Here is a 25,988-nt window from a genome sequence, read left to right as displayed (position 1 = left end):
TATTTGTTGGGCAGTTTGGAGTGTAAAGGTGAAAAATCAAATGCTTCCCCTATAGTAAGGTTTTCAGTGCAAATGCTAACTAATCTAAGCTTTGGTTTTAGCTGACAGAACTTTTTCTGAGATTCTTTACACTTCAGTCAATTTTAAGAGGGTGCATTGAATTCTTGCTCTCCTCTACAAAGCATTTTGATAACCTTCCAAATTTTGCTTTAAAGTCATTGCAGTTTACAATTGAACTTTTAAGCTTTTTAAGTAAAGGCAGCAAAAGCATACATGTAGAAGAACCTGGATTAGTTGTTAGAATTTACATAGTTCTTTTTGTTTCTTTCTTTCTTTTTTACCGCATGACAAATTTATTGAAGTTTTTAATCTCATCTTTAAACAATTCTGTGAATTGGCCAGAGGCAATGATTTGGGGGGGGGGGATATGCAAGTACTATGATATATAAATAAGTGAATAGGGGAAATACCATCGTTAATTTGGAACAATATTTAACTCTTTGCCTACATCCCTCTGTAAAATTTCAGGACACATTGTAGGAACATCTCCTTCAGTTGGTTTCTGCGGGGAATCAAGCAGAAGAATCATTTATACAGTATAATTATCTAGGAGATAGGATGGTTGATGAATGAACCATCTATGACAGGATGTGTGGAAAACATTATTAAAATGTCAGTAAATCCAGCTACACATGATCAGGATAGGAGAGCCACATAAGAATTGAGGCACATAAGAAAATGAAAAGAATTGAGAGTTTGTTTAGCAAATTTCATTGGTTATGTGACTGGGGGACATAAAACTAGCAACAATGAAAACAATTTTACAACTTGTTTTGCTGGAGTTGTTAAGTGAATCACTGAAGTTGTTTTAAAAATTGTGTGGTCATTAAGTGAATTTGGCTTCCCCATTTTCTTTGGGAAATGAATCTGCTGGGGCTTCCCCTTTGCTTGTTGGAATACAGCTGGGAAGGTTGCAAATGGCAATCACATGACACCAGAATGTGAAACCATTGTAAATATGTGATGGTTACAAAGCCCCCGAATTTTTATCACAAAGCCACGGGGATGTTTGACGGTTTTAAGCATGAAAACTGGTCATAAATCGGGGGGGGGGGAAGGGGGTTGATGCCATTGTAATTTTAAATGGTCACTAAACAAATGGTTGTAAGTCAAGAACTACCTGTATATTTATGGCTTTTCATCTCCTTGACAATAAACTTTTTTCTATGTTCTGTTAAATTCTTATTTTATGTATTTTGCCTCTGAAAAGTTCAGTTTACCTTAAAGTATTTGAATATATTATATGTCAGTTATCATAACTATATATCATTACTTTTCTTATTACTTAAACTTATCTTGTTTATCAAGCTTTATGATGGTTATAATCTTTTCTATATACTATGCATGTCTTTCAAAATAAAATAAAAAATTCTTTTATATGTCAGGCACAATTCTCCCTGACTTCATAGACACATCTAAGTTGTTTTCTTGCCAGCACTATGGAAATGGTTTGCTTTTGTCTTCCTTTGGGGATATTATTTGAACCCATCCCCTCGAGTTTAGTCTGCAACCTAGATATTCAATGGAGATCTGCCATCTTGGTACTAATAGTCCTATCCCTAAGGAGCTTTTGAACCAGGTATTGTCATCTGCTGAGACATTTTTGTAATATATGCACTTAAAACATCCTTTTAAGTGTATAGTTTTAAGTATTCTGGATATTGTAGAATTTTTTAATACATTTTTCACAAACATTTACATTGTCATAGAACTGAGTTTGGGTGCTGTCTTTTATTTTTAAAGGTCAGGGTTCTTTTTTCAAAGTCTGCCAGCATTCCAACATATACTATTACAATTTCAAAAACTCCACAGATAATACACTTGATAGTTGAGGAAGGCAATTCCAATGATCCATTAAGAAGAAATTCACTGGATGGGCGGATATTTCAGAAAAGCAGAGCAGGCAGTAGCATCAGGAGGAAAAAGCATACCCAATACCATTCAAAAGCATGAAATAATTTGGACATGATTGCTTAGTTGAATGCAGTCGCAGGAAGAATGGACAGATGGGAAAGTAGCCAGAGGAAGTGATGGTTTTCAGCTAGATGCTGTTCACCAGTTGGACTTGCTCCATACAGAAGATAGTCTGAGAGGATAAAAATCTAAAGAACTTTTTGCTCTTAAAGAATGCAGCAACATAGGACGGTGGTTCCTGTAAACATAAAGAAATAACTCTATCAAAGGAATGTTGCACTACGATGGCTATAGAAATCTGAGTCTGTATGTCTAATTTAAACATATTGATTTAGGATGCATTAAAGTAGATTCATAGTAAAAGGCTTAATTAGATCATCTTAATATGGTCACTAAATCTGATTCAGTTGGAGAAAAAAAATGCCCTTTTGGTGATTCTTGGGATGAGAGAGATTCGATTTGTTGATTCCCTTATAAAGTGATCTTTCTTTTCTTCCTTTTCCTTTTTTCCTGAGTTCTTAAGCCAACTTTGTTCCAGTAAAATTTATTTTGAACCCAGTTTATGTTTACAGCTTCATATTTTTCAGATGTATTTCCATGAATGTCTTCTTGTGGTAAAAGTTGTTTTCCTGGGAGTTTATTAGTCTCTTAAAAAGTGAGATTATTTGTCCATACCAATACTCTTATGTAAAGGCACAAATGTATGCATACATAGATACCCACACATACAGTGCAATCCTTTTTAAAAAGGTGACTTGGAACCTGCAGGAGGACATTCAAAGCACCTCTTCTGGAATCATTAAGCAGCTGCTTATGCATCTGTTCTGGTGGCTGCTTCTGGTCTTTTGGCCTTAATGGGCACCCATAGCCACTTCATTGCTCTTTCCCCCCATAAATGCTGAGACACCCAGGAGCTGGTTCCCAGATAGCCAAGTGCAAGCGCTTCCAGAAAAAGACTTACCTGTTTAATTATTCAATAGATGATTCGTGCATATTCCTACACATGCTGTATGAGGTATTTCAAATTTGCACAGTCCTAACTCAACACGTGCAGGCATAACACACACTTGCTCAGATTATCAATCCTTTTCCAGCTCATCAGTTTTCATAATGTGCGGCGATAACAACTGTCAATTTATCATTGATCAATGACTCGCAAAAATTTCATCTTTTGGTAGCTTTGTGAATGATTTTTTTTTTCCTGACTTATCTTTGTTCTGATTTCCACAGCATAATTTTACCTGCAAAAAACAGCTTTTGAAATCTTCACAATAAGTCATCTGAACAATATGAACCCTTAAATCATTACATAGGGCAGGAATATTCACTTTCTACAGCTTAAAAGGCTACCCCAGGCTTTGCCCAGCATGTCAAAAATGGCAAGGAGGGGGGAGATAATGATCTGTTGGAAGGATGAAGGATGAACATCTGAAATGTTTGGGCCCTCCCATTCTGGGGTTGGAAATGAAATGATGTTGGGTTCCTATTTTTGTACTCCTGACATAGGTCTTTAAGGCATTAAGACTGAGCAGGCCTTGATAATAGCAAAAGCACTTAGACTTATATGCTGCGTCACAGTGCTTTACATCCCTCTCTAAGTGGTTTACAGAGTCAGCATAATGACAACAGAAAGCTAGTATTGCGTAATTTAGTGTTAATTACAGGAAATGTGTGAGCTGTAAGTATAGGAACAGTACGTTTTCAATTAATGAAAATAATTGGATGATGTGTGGTGATGCCTGGCAGGAAGAAATAAACTTTAAATGTTATGGACTTACGTCCCATCACCACAGCCAACATACCTAATGGCAAGAGTCTCCCCAAAACCTTGGCACCGTAGAAGGAGACAATTAGTAAGAATGCTGAGGTTTCTTGCAAAGCTGTTTTGATGACTTCAAAATTCAGCTGCTAATACCCACTTTTACTTTTTTTTTTTTTTGGAAAAAAAGTTTTATTTTAGTTTTATTGCTCTTTTAAGAATTTATAACTGATATGTATCAATAAATACCAATAAGTATAAGTATACCAATAAGTCTCCAATAAAGGAGACTATTCGTAGCTCAGGGTTGAAATGACCGGTCTCTGGTGCTCTCTGAGCAACAGCACAGATGATGTTACCTAGTTTGGGTAATGAAACTTCTGCAAGAAAAGAAGCAAGAACTCAGCTTAATTCATTTATAATTGGCAAATTTAAATTATTCAGCTTTATATAGAGACTTACAAATAATTAAGTTTCTCTTCTTGAGTCTTTATTTATATTGGAGCCAGTGCTTTGATAGTTGTTAATTGGTGGGAAAACATAGGCATAACAGGTGACAAATTTTAAAAATCGGTCTTTTGGTAGATTTTGGTTTATTCAGTATATCCACAATGATGCAATAGCCTGCAACTGGATTTTTGTTGCATTATTTTTATAATGTTTACATGGCAGATAATGGTGATAAAGATATTTATCAATTTAAGAATGAAGCCAGGAATGTATAAAAACAGCCTTCCACTCCAACTTGGTGTTGCACATGTATTTGAAAGAATTGTAGTTACACAAATAGAAGGCATTAAAATTCTTCTGATAACTCGGAGATTTTGCCAAAATAATCATTAAAACAACTTTATTTTGGCAAGCATATTTTCCTTTTTTATTGTCCTTAGTTTCTTTCCCTTTAGTACGAGCAGGTAAAAATTCTTGTGCCTTTGGTCATGTTCTCACTTTTCCATTTCAATCCCTCACAGAAAACAAAGTTGTTCCAGATTATATCCTAAACCACTAGAGCATCTGGGAAGGGAAGTTGTCATTTGCCAGTTCCACTACCATCAGCAAAATAGCAGGAAATGGATGCTCCCTGTATGATTAAGATAGCATCCTTATTATGATAGGCTAGGATACAATTCTGTTTTATAATGAACATTTTCTTTCTGTTGAAAAGCATGTTAGACGGTACTGGTCATAAACATCTGTGTATCTGTGTAACTTCAATTACTATTAGTAACTATTAGTTACTATTACTATTAGTAATTATTAGTTACTATTACTTCTAGTCAGATGATGAGCATGGAACTATGTTGTAACAATTCAGAAATTCAGATAAAAGTCTCTTTACTGCCCACTATCCAATGTTGGGAAATTAATTATTAATTTGTTGCACAAGATTCAATATCAAAAATGATTCATACTTGTTGGAAACTTTGGGAGTCAAATTTAAGTTAACAATTGGATGACACAATATAAGCAACCCTTACAGAGATCTCCTTTAATGCAGAGTTACGTTTTAAGATTTCACAATACTGTTATGTTACTCCTATAAGAATCTTATATATTATTATTCTGCAAAATGTTGTAATCAAAAACGTACAAAAGGGGAAAGTAATAAGTGATTTAATCAATGGTGGGCTGTAACAGGTTTAACAACAGGTCCTGTGAGCGCGAGCGAGCGCCTAATACGCTTGCACACAATGTTCAAAATACAGCAATTTGAAGCTTAGCTGCTTACCTTCTAAGGCAGCCCAGGTAAGTAGAACAGCGGAGGCACAGAAATCAGGAGAGGCGCATGAATCAGCTGAGCCAGAAAGAAGGAAATATAGGACAGGGTAGAGCGGGGGCGGGTGGGTAGGGCCAGCTGATCGTCAGAACTACCGATTTGCTTGAACCGGCAGCAGCCTACCACTGGATCTAATTAAGTCAAAGTAACTGATAGAACAACACTCATTGTCACTAAATTATCTTACATCTTTGGCCTTCAGTACCTCTGTTTGGAATTGCAGTATATAAATTTCTGAGACATGGGTTCCTGATCCAACCCGGTCTGATCATCCATAATTTTTTTATGTCAACAAAGAAAGCATAATTCTATTTGGCTAAATTGCAGTATATTGTCATCTCCATAATCTCATTCTACATTGGCTGCTAATGCATTTAGTCACATGTAGTCATACCTCACTTAAGGCCTTGCTCATCACAAAGGAAAGGCAAGGTTTGAGGATATGCCTCCATCTGATCTGCATGCATTTTTTTCTGTTATGGTCTAAAAGGAGCTTCTCTCAAGTTGTTCAGATCTACAGTTTAGGTAGAACAATATTCTGTTGAACAAAAAGCACTACTACTTGGCATATTAGTCAGTTTGATTTTATTTTGTTACTCTACTTTCATCACATAGTCCTTTCTGATTTACTGTCAGAATCCCTTATATGCTAGTGGAACTTGTACTTTTCAGCCTCTTGAAATTACTTATTTTTTGAAATGATTCTGATTTTCCAGTAAATATTCAAAGTTTTATTTCCATTTGCAAGTTTCGTGTGCAGTGTTTGTCACAGATAGATAAATGTTTAAGCAAGGGTGGACTATGAAACTAAACCAGATGCTGATTTAAATTAACAGGATGAAAGAGACCATGCTAAGAAATATTAGCAACCTTAACAAAACAAGGGGTACTAAAATAGCCTCCCAGGTTTTGTGTTTTTTTAAATATAAATGTAGTCATTTCTCACAAAAGACATTATCAAATGTCTGGAATAACTTTAGAAGAATAACATTTATTTTAGATTATTCTTAAAGCTTTCGTTCTTGCATGCAGGTTCTCATCTGTATTTTACTAAGCCCTTTGATTTCACCTTCAAACAGAATATTATTATGGGATACCAAAAATGATGTGTTAGTCTTCTCATTTTGTACCTATTGACTTGTGCAGTACAAAAAAAAAAGACAAACTAGGCAGTGACAAATATCTTTTTATATTGCTGTCAAGTAAACTACATGGATGTGTCCATGCATTCCTCAGATGTTGAGTCCAGCTTGAAGAAGATTTTAACATTTCTATGTGTTTGCTCAGAAATCAGCCATTTATGCTAAATGCCCTTTCAAAAGGTTAAATTGGTTATGGCTAACAACAGTAAACTGGCAATAAACTGATAATTTAGCATTTCATACTCTGTATGCATTTCCTTATGACTTCACATACATTATCTTAGTATAAAATTCTATGCAATAAAACTGTGTGTTGTTAGAGACATCCGAGCTTATAATCAAGCAATGGGAAATTGTTTTCTCAGAAGCAGATCTCAGCATATGAAGTTATGTTTCTGCCCAGGTAAATCTGCATAGGATAGCAGTTTGAGGGCTACTCATCACCAATAGATCATTATTTACACTATAAAGTGTAATTCTTGTACTTCTTAATTCAAAATTTCAGCTTAATTATATTGAGTTCAATTGAACTAATATAGTCATTTATGATCATATTAAGACTGCAGTGTTAAAGAACACTTATTTCTAAGATTACAGCTCCTTGAACACAGTGAACCTCATATGAAAGTAAAATTTTGGACATTAAAGTGAACTCGTAAGCATGTCTATTTAGAAATAAAGCACTGTTCAATTCAGTGAGTTTTAAATGGTTTAACTCTTATTAAAATGACTTTATAATGAAGTGCAGCAGAAATTCGCAGGGAGGTTTACAATATTTTGAATCTACCTGGTGTTTGTGTGGCATAGACCCTAGGTACTTGAGAGATGTCTGTCTTCTACAGTATCAGCCTGTCCTATATGATCAAAGAGATTTGCCTTGCTTTGGGTCCTGACAGTTAAGCGATGTTATCTAGATGGACCCAAAAGTTGCCTTTCCTGTGACAGTGCTTGTCCTTTGGAATGGCATCTCCATTCCATTTGTTTAGTCTCCACCATATCTGCTTTAAAGTAAGCCCTAAAAATATGTCTCCTCCTTCAGGCCAATCTAGGTGGTAGTTCTTTCTTGATTGAGGGTGAAGATGGAGATTGTTTCCCCACCCCCATTCTTCCCTTGGAAGTGATTGGGCCAGGGTGTATGATTGTTACTTTGCAAAGCCACCAAGAATTATTTTTGGAGTTGGAAAGTCTAGAAATTGGAGGTGTATGGGTAGATAGATGGTAGCTAGGTAGGTAGGAAGATAGATATATGGATGGTTGGATGGATGGATAGACAGACAGACAGACAGACAGACAGACAGACAGACAGACAGACAGGAAAGACTTAGGACCTGTTCTTTGTTCTGACGTAACTGCTCCTTCCTGTCCTGTGTTTCATTAAATTTTAGGCCTGCATCTTAACACTTTGTGTGTATCTCTACATCTGTCAATTATGTGGTAAAGTTACTATATACAACAGTTCAAAATAAAAGATTAATAAGTTACTTTTCCATGCTGATTATTTCCCAAACAGATTTGTTCCATACAAAGAAGGCATAGTGATCCAGCAGCTGTTCCGTGTGCAAGGAGGGCAGTGGTGGTGGGGAGGCAGTTTTACTGGTTCTCCTTTGCCTTCTGTGATTTCTCACAAGGCTCTGGTAAAGTCACGTTGTCAGTCCATGCAGAAAATATTGGAGCAGATGGACAAACAGGCTTGGTACAAGGCATTTTCCTGTGTTCTGATAACACTAAAGCAGATTTATTTCAAGTGTGTTAAAAAGTCCAGTATGTTAGAAAGTTTGTTTTTCCAATAAGGATTTTTTTTTCCAGAAGTCAACACTAAGTAGGAGATATAAACATACTCACATATACCAACATTCAAATTACAGCATGCTAAATTGACTTGGGAAATGACCTTTTAACCTGCTATCCAGAACAGCCTTTCCTAATCCAATACTCTCAGATGTGGTGGAATGAAGCTTAGTTAAACATAGTTGCCGGGAATGATACAAATAATATTGAATAAAAAGTATTGAATATTGTACTGAATAAAAAGTTGGGAGCAACTAAAAGAAAATTCAAAAATACTGTTATTCCTACAAAATGTTTCCAACCACAGAAATGCTTTTTACAGAACCTTTTGCAGTCTTTATTCTGTTGCCTGATTTGTTGTAAACTACTGCAAATTCTCAGAGACTATGAAAGAAGCAGGAACTTGAGAGAGAAGCTTTACTCTTTCTCACAATCCAATCACTGACGTTCCAAACCGCTGAACTCTGTTGACTTCCCTGAGACATTTTTAATACCTGTTCATAAACTAGAGAGAATGAACGATAGAACAAACCCTTAAAAACACAAACACATCTCGGAGTAGCATTTATTGATGGAACTTGATAAGAGTGATAATGAATGAGGTGCCAGTTCCTTCGGAGATTTAAAAAGAAAAATACGGCTGCATTTTAATGTGCCTTTCTTTACCTCGGCGGTAGCCGCCCATTGTTCCCAAACACAGTCATAAATAAAAGTAAGCTTGCTGTTGTATGCAGTTTAATTTGTCCTTTAAGTTTATCTATTTGCTTTCGCACCCAGTTTCCAAATGCATAGGCATTTTTTCTGTGAGCTAGCATTATTAAATTGCACGTATCAATCATTCTTGCCAGGATTGCCATCACCAACTACATTAAAGAAGTCAGAGAAGTCTGGTTTCAGCAGTCCCTCGCCTTCACAGACCTCCTCCCTTGGAACGGCATTCACCCAGCATCATCGACCTGTCATTACAGGACCCAGAGGTGAGGCCTTACCAAAGCATCCATGAGTTCTTGTTCCATGGCACCTTTGTCCTCAGGTTGGGATATATGAGAACATTCCTCTTTTGGGCACCGGTGTGGTAGCTTTTGAACCAAAAGTAAACAAAGGCCTGTTAATTTTGTTCCCTCATTTGAACCTAGCTTAGGTTGCTTCATGGAAGTCTCAGGAAGACAAATGAAGGGGGTTTTAGCTAATCACTGAAGCTTTATTATTTGGAAAGATAGATCAAGTATTTGTAGATGGATATTTACACACAGGTACTTGTGTCTGCTTCAGTAAAAGTGGCATTCTGCTCTGTTGCTACAGAGCTTTAAGTCCTCAGCAGTCCATTAGATGTCATTTTATTTTTAATAAATAGTGTTCACTCTGAGTCATTAACATCATTACTATGGGTCTTTTAAAATGGTTTATAGCAGGTCTGTCAAACTCTCAGCCCATGGACCAGATGTGTCACACACTGGCCACGCCCATCCCTGTTTTAGCAAAGGGGGGGAAGTCATGGTATGTCATGTGATGATGTGACAATGCAAATTTGACCCTGGTTTATAGTATTCCGGTTATTGTTGTTTGTTAGAATATTTTATGACTTAAAATAAAGCAGCTGACTCTTGATTTCCTTGGGCTGAATAATTAGATATAGAGTTTCAAAAGTTTAATTTATAAAAGAAAAGTTGCACTGACCCCACATACATACTATAGTAGAAAAATGAGATGCATTTGATTTCCTTTTGCTTAAAGTTTTAGGGTTTTTCACATTGAAAATCTATTTATTTATTGCTTACAAGGCATATGTAACACACCTTTTACTCTTGATAAACATTCTCATTAAAAATGACAAAGTAAAATAGATACATGTGACATAATTTTCGTCCTATTGCAGTATTGTTTTTTTAAAATATATAAATTGTATATACATAAATTACTAGGATTCACATTTAAAATAAGAAAAGTTGAAATATTATTTTCCTTAAAGCTGGTTTTATGTGTATACCCAGATTTATTATTGTGGAAAATTCTTTCAGGTATTTAGGTATAGGTATCATTCTTAAACACTTGTTGTAAATGATTATAATATAAACCTTAAGCTCACAATAGAAGTTGGTTGAGTAATTCTCATAGCTTTCAAAACAAAATCACATTCTGATGGAGAGCTAGATGGACTTAATTGGTTGTTAATCATGTAGCCAGTTGCTGGGAAGTCCACATACACTTTTAAAACAACCTTGATAATTGGTGATAAGAGCAAAGTATTCATAGTATCAAAGTTACATTAGCAGTATATTCAGCTGTACACCAGCTGACTGCAGAATCTCATCCTGAAATTTGAACAAGTTAGACATTCAACAGGAATTGCTTCCATAAGATTGCCATTGCTAATATGACACTGCATGCAAACCAGATATGGAGCTCACTTGATCTTGGAAAAAGATGACAAGTTTTAAAAGAATAATAGAGTATATTTTGAAGGGATAAAAACCAGCAGTCCCACGGCAATTCAAAGACTAATAAATACCTGATATCATAAGCTTTCACAGACAAGAAATCACTTGTTTGGATTGAGTAAGCTTTAACCCCTGAAATCTGTTGGATTTAAAGCTGCATATGACTTGGTTGCTAAAATGTTTCCAGCATTCCTATCATATTCTAAACCACCAGAATCACGGTATTAATGAGATAGGTAGCATAAAATTTAATAAATAATTTGTGATAATTGTTGCTACAGCAAATTGATTTTTGCAAACATGTGAGCACATAAAGATTCATTCAGCTTTCATGGGCTTATTATGGACCTGTCTTTGGCCAGATTTCTTGAATGAGTGCTCTTGACGGCTGGCTTCTTTAAGAAAAATCTTAATTTTAAAAAAAGCATCCAATGGAAAATCTTGTTATACTTTTCCGTAGAGCACCTATGTGAAAAAGCACTTTTTACTTCAAAAGGCAGCTGCATCGAGCAAACTCACCTCAAGCCTTTATTGCCTAAACTGCATTTCTTGGCCCCCAATTCAATTAAGAAAGGCTGAATTTAGTCTGCATTGCTTCTCTTATTCAGCAAATCTAGACATAGGTCATTGTTAAACAAGAATAAGGTGAAACCTTGACCAGAAATTTTAACAAGATAGGATTTATGTTTTTCCATCTTTGACTCTTCTAATCAAACGTTAGGTGGATCCATTAGAGTCATTGTGGGAAGGGGGCAATACTCACTACTGTAGTACATATTTAGACTACTAACAATAGCTGCTGTCTTAATATGTTGTCAGGTAAGTTGAATTCCTTAAATTCAAGTTAAAGTTTCAACCATCATTAATTCCACCCCAGCATTCATATTCTGCCCATAAATTAGATTTGGAGTGACAGTTGATTTAAATTATGAAGAGCCCAATGATTACTATTCAACACGAGTAGATAAGAACCAAAGACAGAGAAAAGGTAGCTATATGGATGATACGGAAGGAATGGACAAAACACAGTCTGTTGTAGGCTAAACAGCTACTTTCTGTGCAAAGCAAATTTATGCAAAGGTGTCTGTGACATGTGCAGGCTGACTATATACACCCAGATTCAGTGGTGGGATTCAGCCAGTTCGCACCACTTCGGGAGAACCGGTTGTTAACTTTCTGAGCAGTTTGGCAAACTGGTTGTTGGAAGAAATCATTAGGGCACAGAACTGGTTGTTAAATTACTTGAATCCCACCACTGCCCAGATTGTATAACTTCTGATCAACTAGGATACAGCTGAAAGAAAAACAGAAAAGCATCACTTGCAGGCAAAGAGGAAGTCTCCTAGTGGGTGGATAGATGGATAGCAAGTTTCTTCAGGAATACTCTTTCATAATAAATTTTTATGTAATATTTTTATGCTGCACATTTGGAGTCACATTCAGTTATGCAATTTTGAATGCAAGGCATTTTATTTAGTTGATTATTTATATCCCACTTTTATTATTTTTACAAAAAACTCAAGGTGGTGAACATATCCAACATACCTCCTTTTTTTTCTCCACAACAACCCTGTGAGGTGGGTTGGGCCGAGAGAGAGTGTGACTCGCCCAAGGTCATTCAGCTAGCTTTCTGTGAGTAAGGTGAGACTTGAACTCACAGTCTCCTGCTTTCTGGCCTGGTGCTTTAACCACTAGATCAATGTGGCAATAAAATTAAGAAGTCATGGATCTTGAATAATTGGATCATCTGGGAAATAAAGCAAGTATGGATGAAAGTTGAATGCAATCCAAAATCTGTAGAATCTTTGTTGCAACATCGAGAACATATACTGTATTTACCATAAAGAAAAATATTGAAATTACAAATTCTATATTACTTAGTAGATGCTATATTTTAGATATTCTCCTGAAAATTGTAGCATTGAGATTCCCCATGTGATGCCTGCCATAGTTACTTTCCTTGGCACCTATCGTGTGCTGCTCATCCTGCTCCATATGACTTCTTAATTTCATTTTTTAAAAAATCCTTGTAATCAAAAAATGGGAATAGAATGTGCTGCGAAGAAAATAGCAACTCCAGCATCAACTGTATTTCTAGTAATGCCTCTGGCACCGTATTCATTTGACCCATAAATCTCCTTAAGAAATAAAAAGGTACTGAATATATATTGTATCAATAAAAAGACAAAAGAATCTAGGAATGAAAGGGAAAAACTATGGGAGCCAAAAAGGGAGAATTAATAAGTAAAGAGGTTGCTTTGCAAGAACTACATTTGCAGTTTTTGTCTTTTAAGTTTATGCTGTACTATGTTCTTTGTGTCCATGACATATTACAGGGATGCATTTGCCTAGTCATGTGTTCATTTGTATATTCATGTACGGTTCTGAATGGTATTCATTCACTTTTATAAAATGTCCATTTTTCTGTGATTGCCACCATTGCATTCATTGTTGAATAGACAAACTTCCACTGATAAAGAAAGCCTGGTAAAGAAGCCTATAAACTTCAGATGAACCCTTTCATCCTGAACAGTCCCAGGTCACTAGATACTTGGCAGATCCATCGAGTCTGCCCTCTGAGGTTTTTTTTTTTCTTTTAAATTCATGTATTTTTTAATTTTAATTTTTTATTCATTTTAATTTTATTTTTATTTATTTAATTTTTGTCAGATGTTGGACATGTGTTATCATATAACATTAAATATGTTATCCTAAGCATGTTTAAACTTAGTTACTGATGATTGACCCTTTATCTCTGCTAGAAGTTGGTTCCAAGCTTCTACTACCTCTTTCTAACATTACTTTTGAACTTCCCTCCTGTCAGTTTGAGGTTATGCCCCCGTGTTCTTGATTTTCGCTTAATATTTAAAATGCTGCCTTCTAGAACCTTATTCACACCCTTAATATAGTTAAAAATTGCAACCATGTCACCCCTTTCTCTTCTGTCCTCCAGGCTGTACATATTCAGTTCCTCAATCTCTCCTGATATGTTTATCCCTCTTGGACCATTTTTGTTGGCCATCTCTAGTCTTATTCATTCTTATCAATATCCTTTTTTAAGAGAGTGAAACAAAACATTTGGAATTCAACTCACTCATATTCTTTTCTATCCTTATTATTCTTGTCTATATCTTCTCTTTTCCTTTAGTACTTTTACAGGTAGTCCTCAACCTATGACCACAATTGAGCCCCAAATTAATATTGTTAAGTGAAATATTTGTTAAGTGAGTTTTGCTCCATTTTACAACTTTTTTTGCCACATTTTGTTAAGTGCATTCCTGCAGCTGTTAGGAGGTCTTCAAACTTGGCAGCTTTAAGACTTGTGGACTTCAACTCCCAGAATTCTGGGAAAATTGCTGGCTGGAGAATTCTGGGAGTTGAAGTCCACAAGTCTTAAAGCTGCCAAGTTTGAAGACCTCTGGGTTAGTAACATAGTTGTTAAGTGAACCTGGTTTCCCCATTGATTTTGCTTGTCAGAAGGTCGCAAAAGGGATCACATGACTCCAAGACACTGCAACCATCACAAATGTGAGTCAGTTGTCAAGTATCTAAATGTAAATTATATGAACATGGGGATGCTACAACAGTCATAAGTGTGAAAAATGATCATAAGTTACTTTTTTCAATGCTACTATAACTTTGAACGGTCATTAAAGGAACTGTTGTAAGTCGAGAACTACCTGTATTTCCTACCAAGGTGTTGATACTCTGCTTGCAATCCCTCTGGGGCAGGGATCTCTTTCTTTCATAAAATATTTTATATACTGATGCATAACAATAATTAATAGTAGGTAATTATAATATATAATCAGGTAATAAAAATTTCAACTTGCATAAGTCCAATAATTTTGTAAATTAGAGTGGGGTTTAATTTAACAGGAACTTTGCATGAACCTAAACTTTGAGGAAGGGCTCTAATATTTTTAACCTATTCTTCATTTCTAAAACTATCTCCTTTGGAAAACATCAGATAGATAAAGATGCATTTATAAAAGGATTTTGCTGCACCAAGAGGTGTGAATTAAACTGTTAGAAAGCTGTGGCTCTTAAAGAAAGTAAGAAGACAAAGGGTGCAGCCAACATTTGTTCTACAAAGAGCTTCGTGGAGACATCTAACCTCCTGCTGCTCTCAGTTTTCAAGGCACCACAAGGTATCTTCGGTGAAAGACTACATTTGGTTAGTTACAAGTGTCAGATGGGCTTATGTAGTTTAGAAATGACTTACTCATAGTAGATGATACATGGTGCAAATATTCAGTTATGTTTTCAAATAAAGACTTGTGTAAACTTACTCTAGATTTTCCAGCTTTCAATTAGAGTGAACGGAATGAAAAGGGTCTTTGTTTTTTATGTTTGTCAATATTCAAATAAAAGTTTGGTGTAGTGGTTAAGGTGCTGGCTTAGAAACCAGGAGATTGTGAGTTCTACTCCTGCCTTAGACATGAAAACCAGCTAGATAACTTTGGCCATTCACTTTCTCTCAGCCCAACCCACCTTACAGAGTTATTGTGATGGGGAAAACAGGAAGAAGAAGGAATATTATATATTATTTGCCAGCTTGAGTTACCTTTGAATTAATACAGGTGGAATAAAATTAATAAATAAATAGTTAGATGCTTCATTTTCCACTGGATATTAGGCATTAACAATGAAAGACATGTTGATACTCTGAAAGCTGTTGGACAGTTCACTCATTAAACTAACCTGACTAGCTATTTAGGGTTTCTATTTAAAGTAGCACATTCTTGCTCCTGAATGCCACTCATGTTAGCAAGAAGCTTGCAGATAATTAAAACTGGAACTAAACAAAAGTCAAGAAGCGTATAATTAAAGTACTACCTTTATTGGATTTTAAGGAGTTGCCCTATGACATAGGAAATATTTAAAGAAGTAGCTTATTTAGTTAATCTATATGTAAGTGAACAGTTTAAAAGACTACTAGTCTAAATTAACTATGAAGCCCACCCACTGAGATTATCTCGTAAAGGATTCTCAGTGTTCAGATTCATTATGTGCAACCATTCAATAATTCTAGATAAATGCATAACTAAAAGCTCTATTATGCTAATAATTTGCATAAGGATAGATGTGTGTGAGGCACCATGCTGAGTTAATTTATTATTCTGCTAACAATTTCTAGAGTAGCCTCTCCTATGAGAAATTATGTTAATATGCTACTCCACTGAAGACATGATAGAGCAACAAGATGATGTGGCCATTTAATCCCTTTAAGAGACAAAAAATGCCCAGAGGGAAAAGTGTCAAAGAGAGGAATGAGGGTGATTAACAAAGGGAACCTAGATTTAAAGTTTGATTCAGCGTATTATAAAAATAAGGCTGAATCAGGATTGGCCTCTGGGGAAGCAGTGGTGGGTTAAAGATCGCTCTGCAGAAAAGGTAGCCAATGGCTGAGGTAGGAAGAGGAGTGGGTGAATGGATCAGCTCTTCAGAATTTCTTTCTAGAGCAAGGAGGGGGCCAGGATCACCCACAAGTACTCCATGCACAGGTTCCCTGCAAGGAGTCTATAAAACCGCAGTTTCCAGTGGATTTTAGAACTATGGAAACCAGGGGGAAGTCATCTTATTTAAGTTTGCATACTTCCTTTCTTAACCATCTTAGGAAATTGCTTGTTAATGGCTTTTGGGGTGTTAACCTTCCTGCAGAATGGAAAGTTTTATTACAATACAGTAGTGAGTTTCCTTCTATCCATGATGAAAGAAGTTGTATGCATGTTTAAGGACTTTACAAACAGCTTTTTTGTGTGTGTAAACAGTAAAAGAGTGACCAGGATGTTGATTTTGGAAAGTTATAAATAGATGAAGAGGCTAAACGAACTTGACATAATATTAGCTGTGGGTTGTTTCAAACGTTCAATTCAAGATTTTGAAACTAACTAAGAAATCCTCCTGTGGGAAAATGTTTTGATTAGGAAAAAAAAATATGGTAAAAAGGATTTTGAAAGTTGACTAGAGGGAACCAGAGAGAACTAAAGATTACAATTAAAGAAGATATTAATACAATTGAACTGTGTTATTTGACTTTGGAAGGATATTTGAGACCAATGCATTGAGAAATTATTCTTAAGATTGTCTGCTACTATAAAAATAGATTTAAACTAGATGACAGAAAAGGAACAGATTTTATTGTACAAAAGAGAGATTGAGGGCAATTTGAAAGTAGATTTAAAAATGTCATGTTACAAGAATGATATGGGAAAAAGTTAAGCCACAAAAGTGATTTATAAATGAAACTTGCTGATGTCTTAATAATCAAAGGAGACATACAAATAATAAATCAGAAGAAAGACTTGGATAGCTTTCTTAGATTTACAAATGAATCCTGTTGAACTAGTGAAGAATTTCTGAGAGGAGACAAAGAGAAAATGATAAGTAATCAAGTTGTGGGACAATATTTAAAAGTATCAAAATCAAGTTTTTAAAAATAAATTGAAAGGAAATAAATATGTGTTTCTGGTAGCTCTTAAATGACTTTTTTTTTACTAGGACTGAAGGGCAAAACTTTAAAGATTTGCTTATAGATAACAGAAAGAAAAGTATATAAAACTGATTTATTTGATTATGATTGAAATATATGTGTTATTATTCCTGGTAGCTCTTAATGGACATTTGCTTACTAGGACTGAATAAAGCTTTTTTTTTTTCTTTGCATATTGATAAAGAGACCTGATATATGAAGAAGATATCTTTTACTGAAATATCAGAGAAGTGTTAAGTTACTGAAGTTATTTCTATTTGTTTGAAGGGAGTAATATTTCTCTATATCTCATTACATATATTTTTTCTTTTTTCTGCAGTGGTCATTTTGTTATATTCTTTTTAGTTTGTGTTAGTTTTTCCCTTCATTTGTAAACTTCTTATTTAAAAACAAATGGCTGAATCAGAGCAGGAGAGGCATTTGATAATATTCATAAGATTTTATGTATTTCTGAAATAATAAAAATTATCCCTCCCTGACTACAGTATTTAGCTTGTTCCATGATGGCATATTTACTTTCATATCTTTTGTTTGATATACCCATCAACATCAAACAGGGTAATAAACTCTAGTGCTTTGTACTCAATTTCTTTTTACATAAATTTCTCTATCCTCTTCAGAGCTCTACCCGAGGCTCCGAGGCTCAGGATTTCCAACTTCTCATATTGACAGAACCATAAATCACATTAAATTAATTACTGTACCATGGCATCTATAGCTTTAACAGTGTTTATGTAGTGTCATCTTACCATCTCCAGAATGGGAAGGAAGAGAAACACTGATATTTGAATTGGGAAGTAGACCTCTAATAATGTAGCAGCAATATATCATTCAGATTCATCAATTCCATTAAGATGCCATTTTTAGTATCAAAGCAGATTTGCCTCAACCCCACTCCCCTGCCAGGATTTCTATTTGTACTTCAGATGTTACCATCTGCATTTAATTATGGGAGTAACCTTACTTTTTATCAAATTATGTACGCAATATGGCTCAGAAGTCAAAAGGAAATTCTTAATTCCTTTGTAAAATATGAATGCCAGGCCTAAGCAAAAAAGTGTACTTACAAGTCAAATCATTTAATCTATTGTAACAATTCTAAAAAATGACTTGTCGTCTTGCTCAAGTATCCACTGATTTTGTCTGAGTATTAGAACATTTTTGGCACTATCTAGGGTCTATGATTTCTTTCCTTTATCATTTTAGTCACTCAACAATTCTGTAAAGGACGCTTGGGTAGTGGTAACTAGATTCACATTATCCAGGGAGTTTATCTGACTGATAAGGAAGTTAAACTTGAGTCTCTGTGTTCCTAATTTAACACTTTAATCCTGATTCATACTTCTTTTTTCCATTTATATCCTTTCTTTATTCTATCATGTAATTTTCTTCTATAGTGTAATATCTAATTTCCTGGTGGTCTTTCAATTAGCCACCCCAATATTGTACATTTTATTCTGTATAGTTATTGCATCATTCCTTCACACCTTCCCCTCTTATACAGACACCATATTTACCCAAAAGGAGTTTGATCTTGAATTTCAGGAAATATGTGTAATTAATTATTAGTTTAATCTATTTATAATCCTACAAGTCCTCCTGTGCTGCTTCATTGCAATGGAACTGTTCTTGAAAAGGATGAGTGAAGAACATTATGACTGTATGCCAAGAGTATACACTCCCTAAAGAGTCATCCAAGGTGGAAAGGTCATCCTAGCTACTCTACCTGTATTGAGCAGAACTGACATAGGAAGATGCTCGAGGCAGAATTGTCACTTTAGTAACAACAGCAAAGACATCCTTTCATACTGTGAAGGAGAAGATAATGGTAAACAATCCTGGAAAACTATATGAATAGAAAATATAAAATGATTGGCAATATAGAGTGGATGATGAGCTCCTTAGATTGGATAGTGGTTAACATGCTATTGAGGAAGAGTTGAGGATCTTTCAGGGCACGTGTTTATGGTGTGGTTAGATGGCCTTTGGGATATCTACTTTCTGATGTTACTTTTCAGAACAAGAAACTTTGCAAAGATAGATCATAGTGGAAAAGTGGAATGTAAGTAACATGAATATGGAACAACCAACACAGTGAAAGATTAAATGATCTGCTACACATTGAGTCCTCAGGCATTCGAGAATTAAAGTGGACTGGATTTGGACATCTTCAGTTATATTCTGTATGATCTCTTCCCAATCCAATTCTTCATGTCTTCCAATTCATTGCCAGTGTAATCAACTTCATCTACTTTGCAGCTAGTCATCTTCTTTACTTTCCTTGCAGCTTTCCCACCATTATAGGCTTCTCAAAGGAAAACAAGAATATAAAAACCAAAACAAACATTTTGTGCAGTGTCCAGTTTTCTCAGCTTGTCAACTTAGGGTCATATTCAGCTGAAATCAATCCTAGTATTTCCTTTCCCCTTCCCTTAAATGCCTGTATGTGACACATTTGTATGTGCACGTGTGTATATGAAAACATACACAGGAAGGAAAAGCAGCCTTCCTATGAGATAAATTCTAAATCTTTTATTTACATTATCTCTTCTGAATTCAATGTATGAGAAATTACATTCAATGAACGGAAATTCTAAGGATGGCTTTTTGGAATTGCTAAAACAGATGTGAATGTTTTATTTAAACAGTTCCATTTGAGTAAGATTAAAGAACTAAACAGTTTTTACAACTTTTTGTTCATAGATTTTTATTGTTGGTTGACTGTAGTTTCAAGTTGATCTAAAAGTAGAATATTTCCCATTGATTTTAATAGCGCTGGATTGCCACCAAATTTTTAAAGCTGTTTATTCAGACTTCTGTTCCCTACCTCTTCAATTGTATCAGATGCAGTTCAAATTTCTTTCAAAAAAACCCTTAACCTTTTGCCAGCATTCCTTATTTAAAAATCTCTTTTCTTGTTTCTGATCAACACAGCTGTTGCTTAGATATAAAAGCATTTGACTTCAGCCAGCATGGTGGCTTAGCCAATTAATACTCTAATACAATCATTTCTGAAAACAATTGCTTTGGCAGAATAAAGAGTGGGATATATCTTGCACAATTCGAATTGGCTTTTGCATTGTCATAATGATAGAAGTGATGTATCGGATCACAGTGGGCTGAAGCATCTCAAAAAATGAGAGAGAAATATCAAAAGGAATTAATTTCAATGTTCTATAAGTACTTTTTAGCACCAGCTTTCTTAATTGTAATTGGTTCTTTAACAAAATAATGCTAATAGAGCATTGTTTTGGTTCCTTAAAAAAATGTTCTGATCTCAATGCCTAATCTTGCCTAGATTTAGAAGCTAACCAGGGCTAGCACATGAATGGGGACACTCCTGGGAATAGCAAGACTGTAGGTGACTGGGAAACTGAAATTCATCCTGGAAAAAGGCACCAGTAAGTATTTAGGTTGCCAGGATAACTGCATTAAAAATGCATGAACTTACCAGGAGCCAAGCTCAAATCGAAAGAGACCTTACTTTAAACTAGTATTCTTTGTAAGTAGATGAATCTATTTGTCATATCTTTTCTCAGTAGACTTTGAGGTGCGTAGGTTTATTTTAGCCATCAGCTGCACTAGGATGACCATAAGAACATGACCATTCCTATTCTAGCATTATAGAGAACATACAGATCAGGGGTGTCAAACTCACGTCACAGCGGCGTCACGTGGCGTATTGGGACTTTTTCCCTTCACTAAACCGGGCGTAGGAATGGCCAGTGTGTGACGCATCCGGCCCATGGGCCGGGAATTTGACAGCCCTGATCTAGATTGTTTTAAACTTCCTTTGAACCCTAAATCCTTTTTCAATATACATCAGTTGTCATTCTGATTATTTAAAAAATTTGCAGACTTCTGTAATTGGAGTTACAGAAACAAGATCATAAATCACTAACATAAATTAACAATGAATCATAAAGGTAGATATATAAGTAAGATCAAACAAGGAAGAGTCAAAACACAAATAAGAACATACATTACTGTTGTTTATTTAACAATATATATTTGACAAAATGTATATTTGAAATATTTGTTTACATGTTTTGTTCTGCATGTTTTGTTGTCACTAGTTCTGTTTTGTTTGTACTTTTAAACAAATAAAAATTTATTTTAGATTTAAAAAAAATAATAATAATAATTTGCAGACTAAGAAATTATGCTTCTATAAAGCCAACGTAGCTGACTTAACAAAGACTTCATAGTTTTTTCCTAACTATTTAAATAAGCAGCACAGTTGAAGAGATGGAAGAAGTATGAGGACAGGTAGTTATTTGTATACCGTGGTGGGGGGGGGAGTTAAAGTACCAGGAGTAGGCTACTCGCTGGCTCCATGATATTGTGGCAACTCTTGAGGTGATCACTTGTATTGCAACTAAAATTGAGCAATAGTACTTGCCACCAAATTATGGCAGCAAATGTCTTACTTAAACACTATTCACTAAGATATGATTGTCTGAAAAAAGATTTGTCTTGACTTGGTTTCATTATCTGCATCTTATCCAATGTGCATTCAGCATGCTGCTGAAATCATTATAAAGCTCATAGCCTGAAGGGAGGAAATAATGGCATAGGCTGAGAGACTAGTAAAGCACTGCCCTTTATCTATGTGAAGGTTTGCTGGACAAACAAGGAAAAGAGAATTAGATTGGTTGAATTGAGATTTCCAGTCCTGATGATTGTGGAGCCACAGTTGGTTTCAGTGAATAAATTTCAGGAAGGAAGTTATAAACAACCAGTATACATTGGGGCAGAATAACTGAACCATTTTCAGTTCTCATTAAAATTAACGATACGTGATTCCTTGGGTACTAGTGCTCGGGATTTTATCTTCTAGCACATCAACTTTAATATTCCTACTTTCTGTGATCCAATAACATATTACAGTAGACACATCAGCATTGTGATTTTCAAACTCAGCAAAAGAGAGGTTTAAATATCTAAAGTGCTTAATGGCAGTCAGTTGAGAAATAAGCATCCTTTCCTAACTTTCTGCCTTCTAAAGATATAGGGTTCAAAATTGTGAGATATCCTACCTAACATAATCACTGGCCCATTGCTTCTTGGAAATTCTGTGATACACACCTGGAAGGTCCCAAAATGTGTTATGCTGATCTCAGCAAATTACCATTAAAACATTAATCTTACTCACAGGAGGGCTCATTTTTTCCAATTCAGATTGAGACGGTATTCATCTAAACATCTAGAACAAGTTTTATAAATGTTTGAACTTGTGATAGCTTTTATTGCTGGGGACAAGCAAAGATCACTATTAATTAGCAGAAATATTTACATATTTTAGTCTGAGTAGTTGTTACTGGATCAAAATTTCTGAAAAATCTAAATTGTCTTTTTTTTTTTATTTTGGCAAATTTTATTTTATAATTATTACCAAATAAAATATGGTATCAAATCTGCTAGAGAAACATAGACAGATTGTGCTAACTCAAGAAATTATGTTATGCAGAAGATAACATGAGAAGAACATAGGAAAGAAGAAAAAGAAAACAGTACTCTATTTTATGTTCAGTCTTGTAAGAATTAAATAGGCCTTGCCCTAGAGCAACTTGAACATTATTTTGTATACATTCATTTTGGATTCATTCTAGTATATATTTTTATTCTTTGATAATCACCTTCCCTTATAAAAGTTTCAAGTTTTGCTGTATGATGCTCAGGTCAAAGCATTAAAACACATGTCCACATACCTCAATTCTTGAAACTCTGCAACTCTGACGGGGAGTGGCGAAAGAGGGATGTATGCATTTCTCTACCTTTTCCTGAGATTTTTATTACCTTCCCCAGCTTCCAAGACAGGAAACTGAACAATAAGTATCCCAGCCTTAGAAATGATGTTCCCAGAATATGACTTATAATTAACCATCCCTTTAAGTATTAAACTGGTAATCTAGTGCTGATTTATGGTGCAGACTATTTGCATATAGTTATAGGGATGAAGTGGACTTTGAAGAAATAGGATAGAAAGAATATTGCTATTTTTGAACTCTGATGTTGGAGAAAACTCCTGAGAATATGGTGAATAGCCAAGAAAACAAACAAATGGTTCATCAGATTAACCCTGGTACAAACAAACAGGCTCAAATTATCCTACTTTAAAACATAGCATCAGCTATGTGAATGGATTCAGTTACAATGGCAATGGGTAGATTGTTGGAAGACCTGAATGAACAAGTTGGGAACAAATCATTATTGAGAAAATCTGTCTGTATGGTCACTAAGAGTCAACACTGACATGGCGGCATGTATTCAGTCATTATCAGTCATGGGAATGAAGCAGTTATTTAGTTCAAAATTAGAAGACCAGATTAATGCAAAATAGATTTGATGATCAGATGTCATTTGTTCAAAATAGAATATGTAAATTGAATTAGAAGGGCTACCTTAAGACAAGATTGTAGAATTTCTGACATCCGATGCTCAGATCTATTTTGCATTAATCTTATGTCTTCTAATTTTGAATTATATAACTGCAATTATATAACTGACATTCCCATGACTGATAATGACTGATTATGTGTTGTCATGTCAGTGTTGACTCATAGAGACCATACAGATAGATTTTCTCAAGAATAATTTAAAGATGCAAACATATAATTATAATGAAAGGCTTAATATACATTAGAAAGAGCTTGAATCTAAAAAAAAAAAACAGAAAACCTTGGCTCCACCCATCTGTATAACTGTACTTATACCCATCTGTATAACCTCTCCTACTTTCATCAGTGCCCCACCCACTATTACTTATACCAGATAGTGTAGAATTCAGTACAAGAAATTTAATCTTTATAGAAATTTCATTAAACTTATAATATCAGCAAAAGACAAATAATGTACTTTTTTCTCCTAATTTGATTCATTCAAACTTTCCTGTTCACCACTAGTTTGTCTATATGTTAGTATATCCTGAATATTCAGCACACTTTGAACCTAATTCAGTACATTCTTTTGAATGCACAATAACTTTTCACAACTTTTATTGTTCTCTCTTGTTTACAAATGCAGTGCTTGGACATAGATAGCCGTAAAAGTTTAATAAAGCTGGCTGAAGAGAGGATGACTGTATATTTTGGAAATAAATGGAACTAAATCATAGAACCGTGATGGCGAACCTATGACACCCGTGCCACAAGTGGCACACAGAGCTATATGTGGGCATGCAAGCGTTGCCCTAGCTCAGTTCCAACACGTATGCACGCACCGGCCAGCTGATATTTGGGCCTTCTGGGCCCACCGGACATTGGGAAACAAGCTATTTCCGGCCTCTAGAGGGCCTCCGGGAGGGTGGGGAAGGCCGTTTTTGCCCTTCCCAGGCTCCTAGAAAGCCTCTGGAACCTGGGGAGGGCAAAAAATGGGCCTACTGGGCCCACCGGTAACCTTTTTGCCATCCCATGCCAAAAGCAGGGGGAGCACAGGGGGATCATGCGCATGCGTGGGGGGCATTGAATTATGGGTGTGGGCATGCACGCATGCTCCCCCCGCTTTTGGCACACAACGGCAAAAAGGTTAGCCATCACTGTCATAGGATCTATTTTGTATAAATTTATTTATTTATTTATTTATTTATTTAATTAATTAATTAATTAATTTTTATACCGCCCTTCTCCCAAAGGACTCAGGGCGGTGCACAGCCAAAAAATAAAACCAATAAATATATAAAAGTTAAAAAATATATTAAAAAACATATTACATAATCTGGCCGCCACGTGTTAAAAACAGAAACAACCCGTTAAAATTTAGTGTTTAGGCCAGCCCAGCTTGATGAAATAATAGCATCTTGAGGGCCCAGCGAAAGGTGCGTAGGTCAGGGATGTAATAGGCTTATATGATACGGTGTGCTAAAATGAAATAAAGCAGCAAAATTCAAAGACCTCAGCTTAAGAGTACAACAAATGAGAATTTATTGTGTAGGATTCAGTCACCTTTATTATGGTATTGTTTTTAGAATAGAACAGAACAGAACAGAACAGAACAGAACAGAACAGAACAGAACAGAATAGAATAGAATAGAATAGAATAGAATTCTTTATTGGCCAAGTGTGATTGGACAAACAAGGAATTTGTCTTTGGTGCATATGCTCTCAGTGTACATAAAAAGACAAGATACAATCGTCAAGACAACACTTAATGATAGTCTTAGGGTACAAATAAGCAATCAAATCATACTAGGACACAATATCAGTATAAATTGTAAGGATACAAGCAACAAACTTATAGTCATGCAGTCATAAGTGGGAGGAGATGGGTGATAGGAACGATGAGAAGACTAATAGTGATAGTAATGCAGCCGTAGTGAATAGTTTGACAGTGTTGAGGGAATTATTTGTTTAGCTGAGTAATGGCATTCGTTTTCATTTTTAATAAATTACATTTCCAAAATACTCAAGCCGTAACATTATTGATGCTGACAAAAAGTAGACTTGTCATGGACGGAACAGCTATTGACACTTAGAGAGGGTGGTAGGCGGGGAGGTTTTTGTTTTGTTTTGTTTTTTATAAAGATTTAGCTAACTTATTTGAGAATCGAGTTGTTTGGCTGGAGTTAGAATTGTGTTATGATTTTGCTTTGCATTTATCTCTTTTTAACTGTGTG

General features: G+C 35.3%; 1 protein-coding gene across 2 annotated transcripts in view; it reads left to right on the top strand.

Moving 5' to 3' along the window:
* NFIA (nuclear factor I A) overlaps nucleotides 1–25,988 on the top strand; it is a 312,833-nt gene that overhangs the window by 248,526 nt on the left and 38,319 nt on the right. For both annotated transcript variants that reach the window (XM_070941290.1, XM_070941289.1), the window contains exon 7: nucleotides 9,289–9,417. In XM_070941290.1, the coding sequence (XP_070797391.1) occupies nucleotides 9,289–9,417 (129 nt within the window). The remainder of the gene's footprint in view (nucleotides 1–9,288; nucleotides 9,418–25,988) is intronic.

This window comes from Pituophis catenifer, unplaced genomic scaffold, assembly GCF_029215685.1.
Source record: "Pituophis catenifer annectens isolate HBS135680 unplaced genomic scaffold, rPitCat1.0.hap2 SCAF_3, whole genome shotgun sequence".
Classification (NCBI taxonomy): Eukaryota; Metazoa; Chordata; class Lepidosauria; order Squamata; family Colubridae; genus Pituophis; species Pituophis catenifer.
Note: the sequence above shows the minus strand (reverse complement) of the source record. Positions and strands in the feature narration are given on the sequence as shown.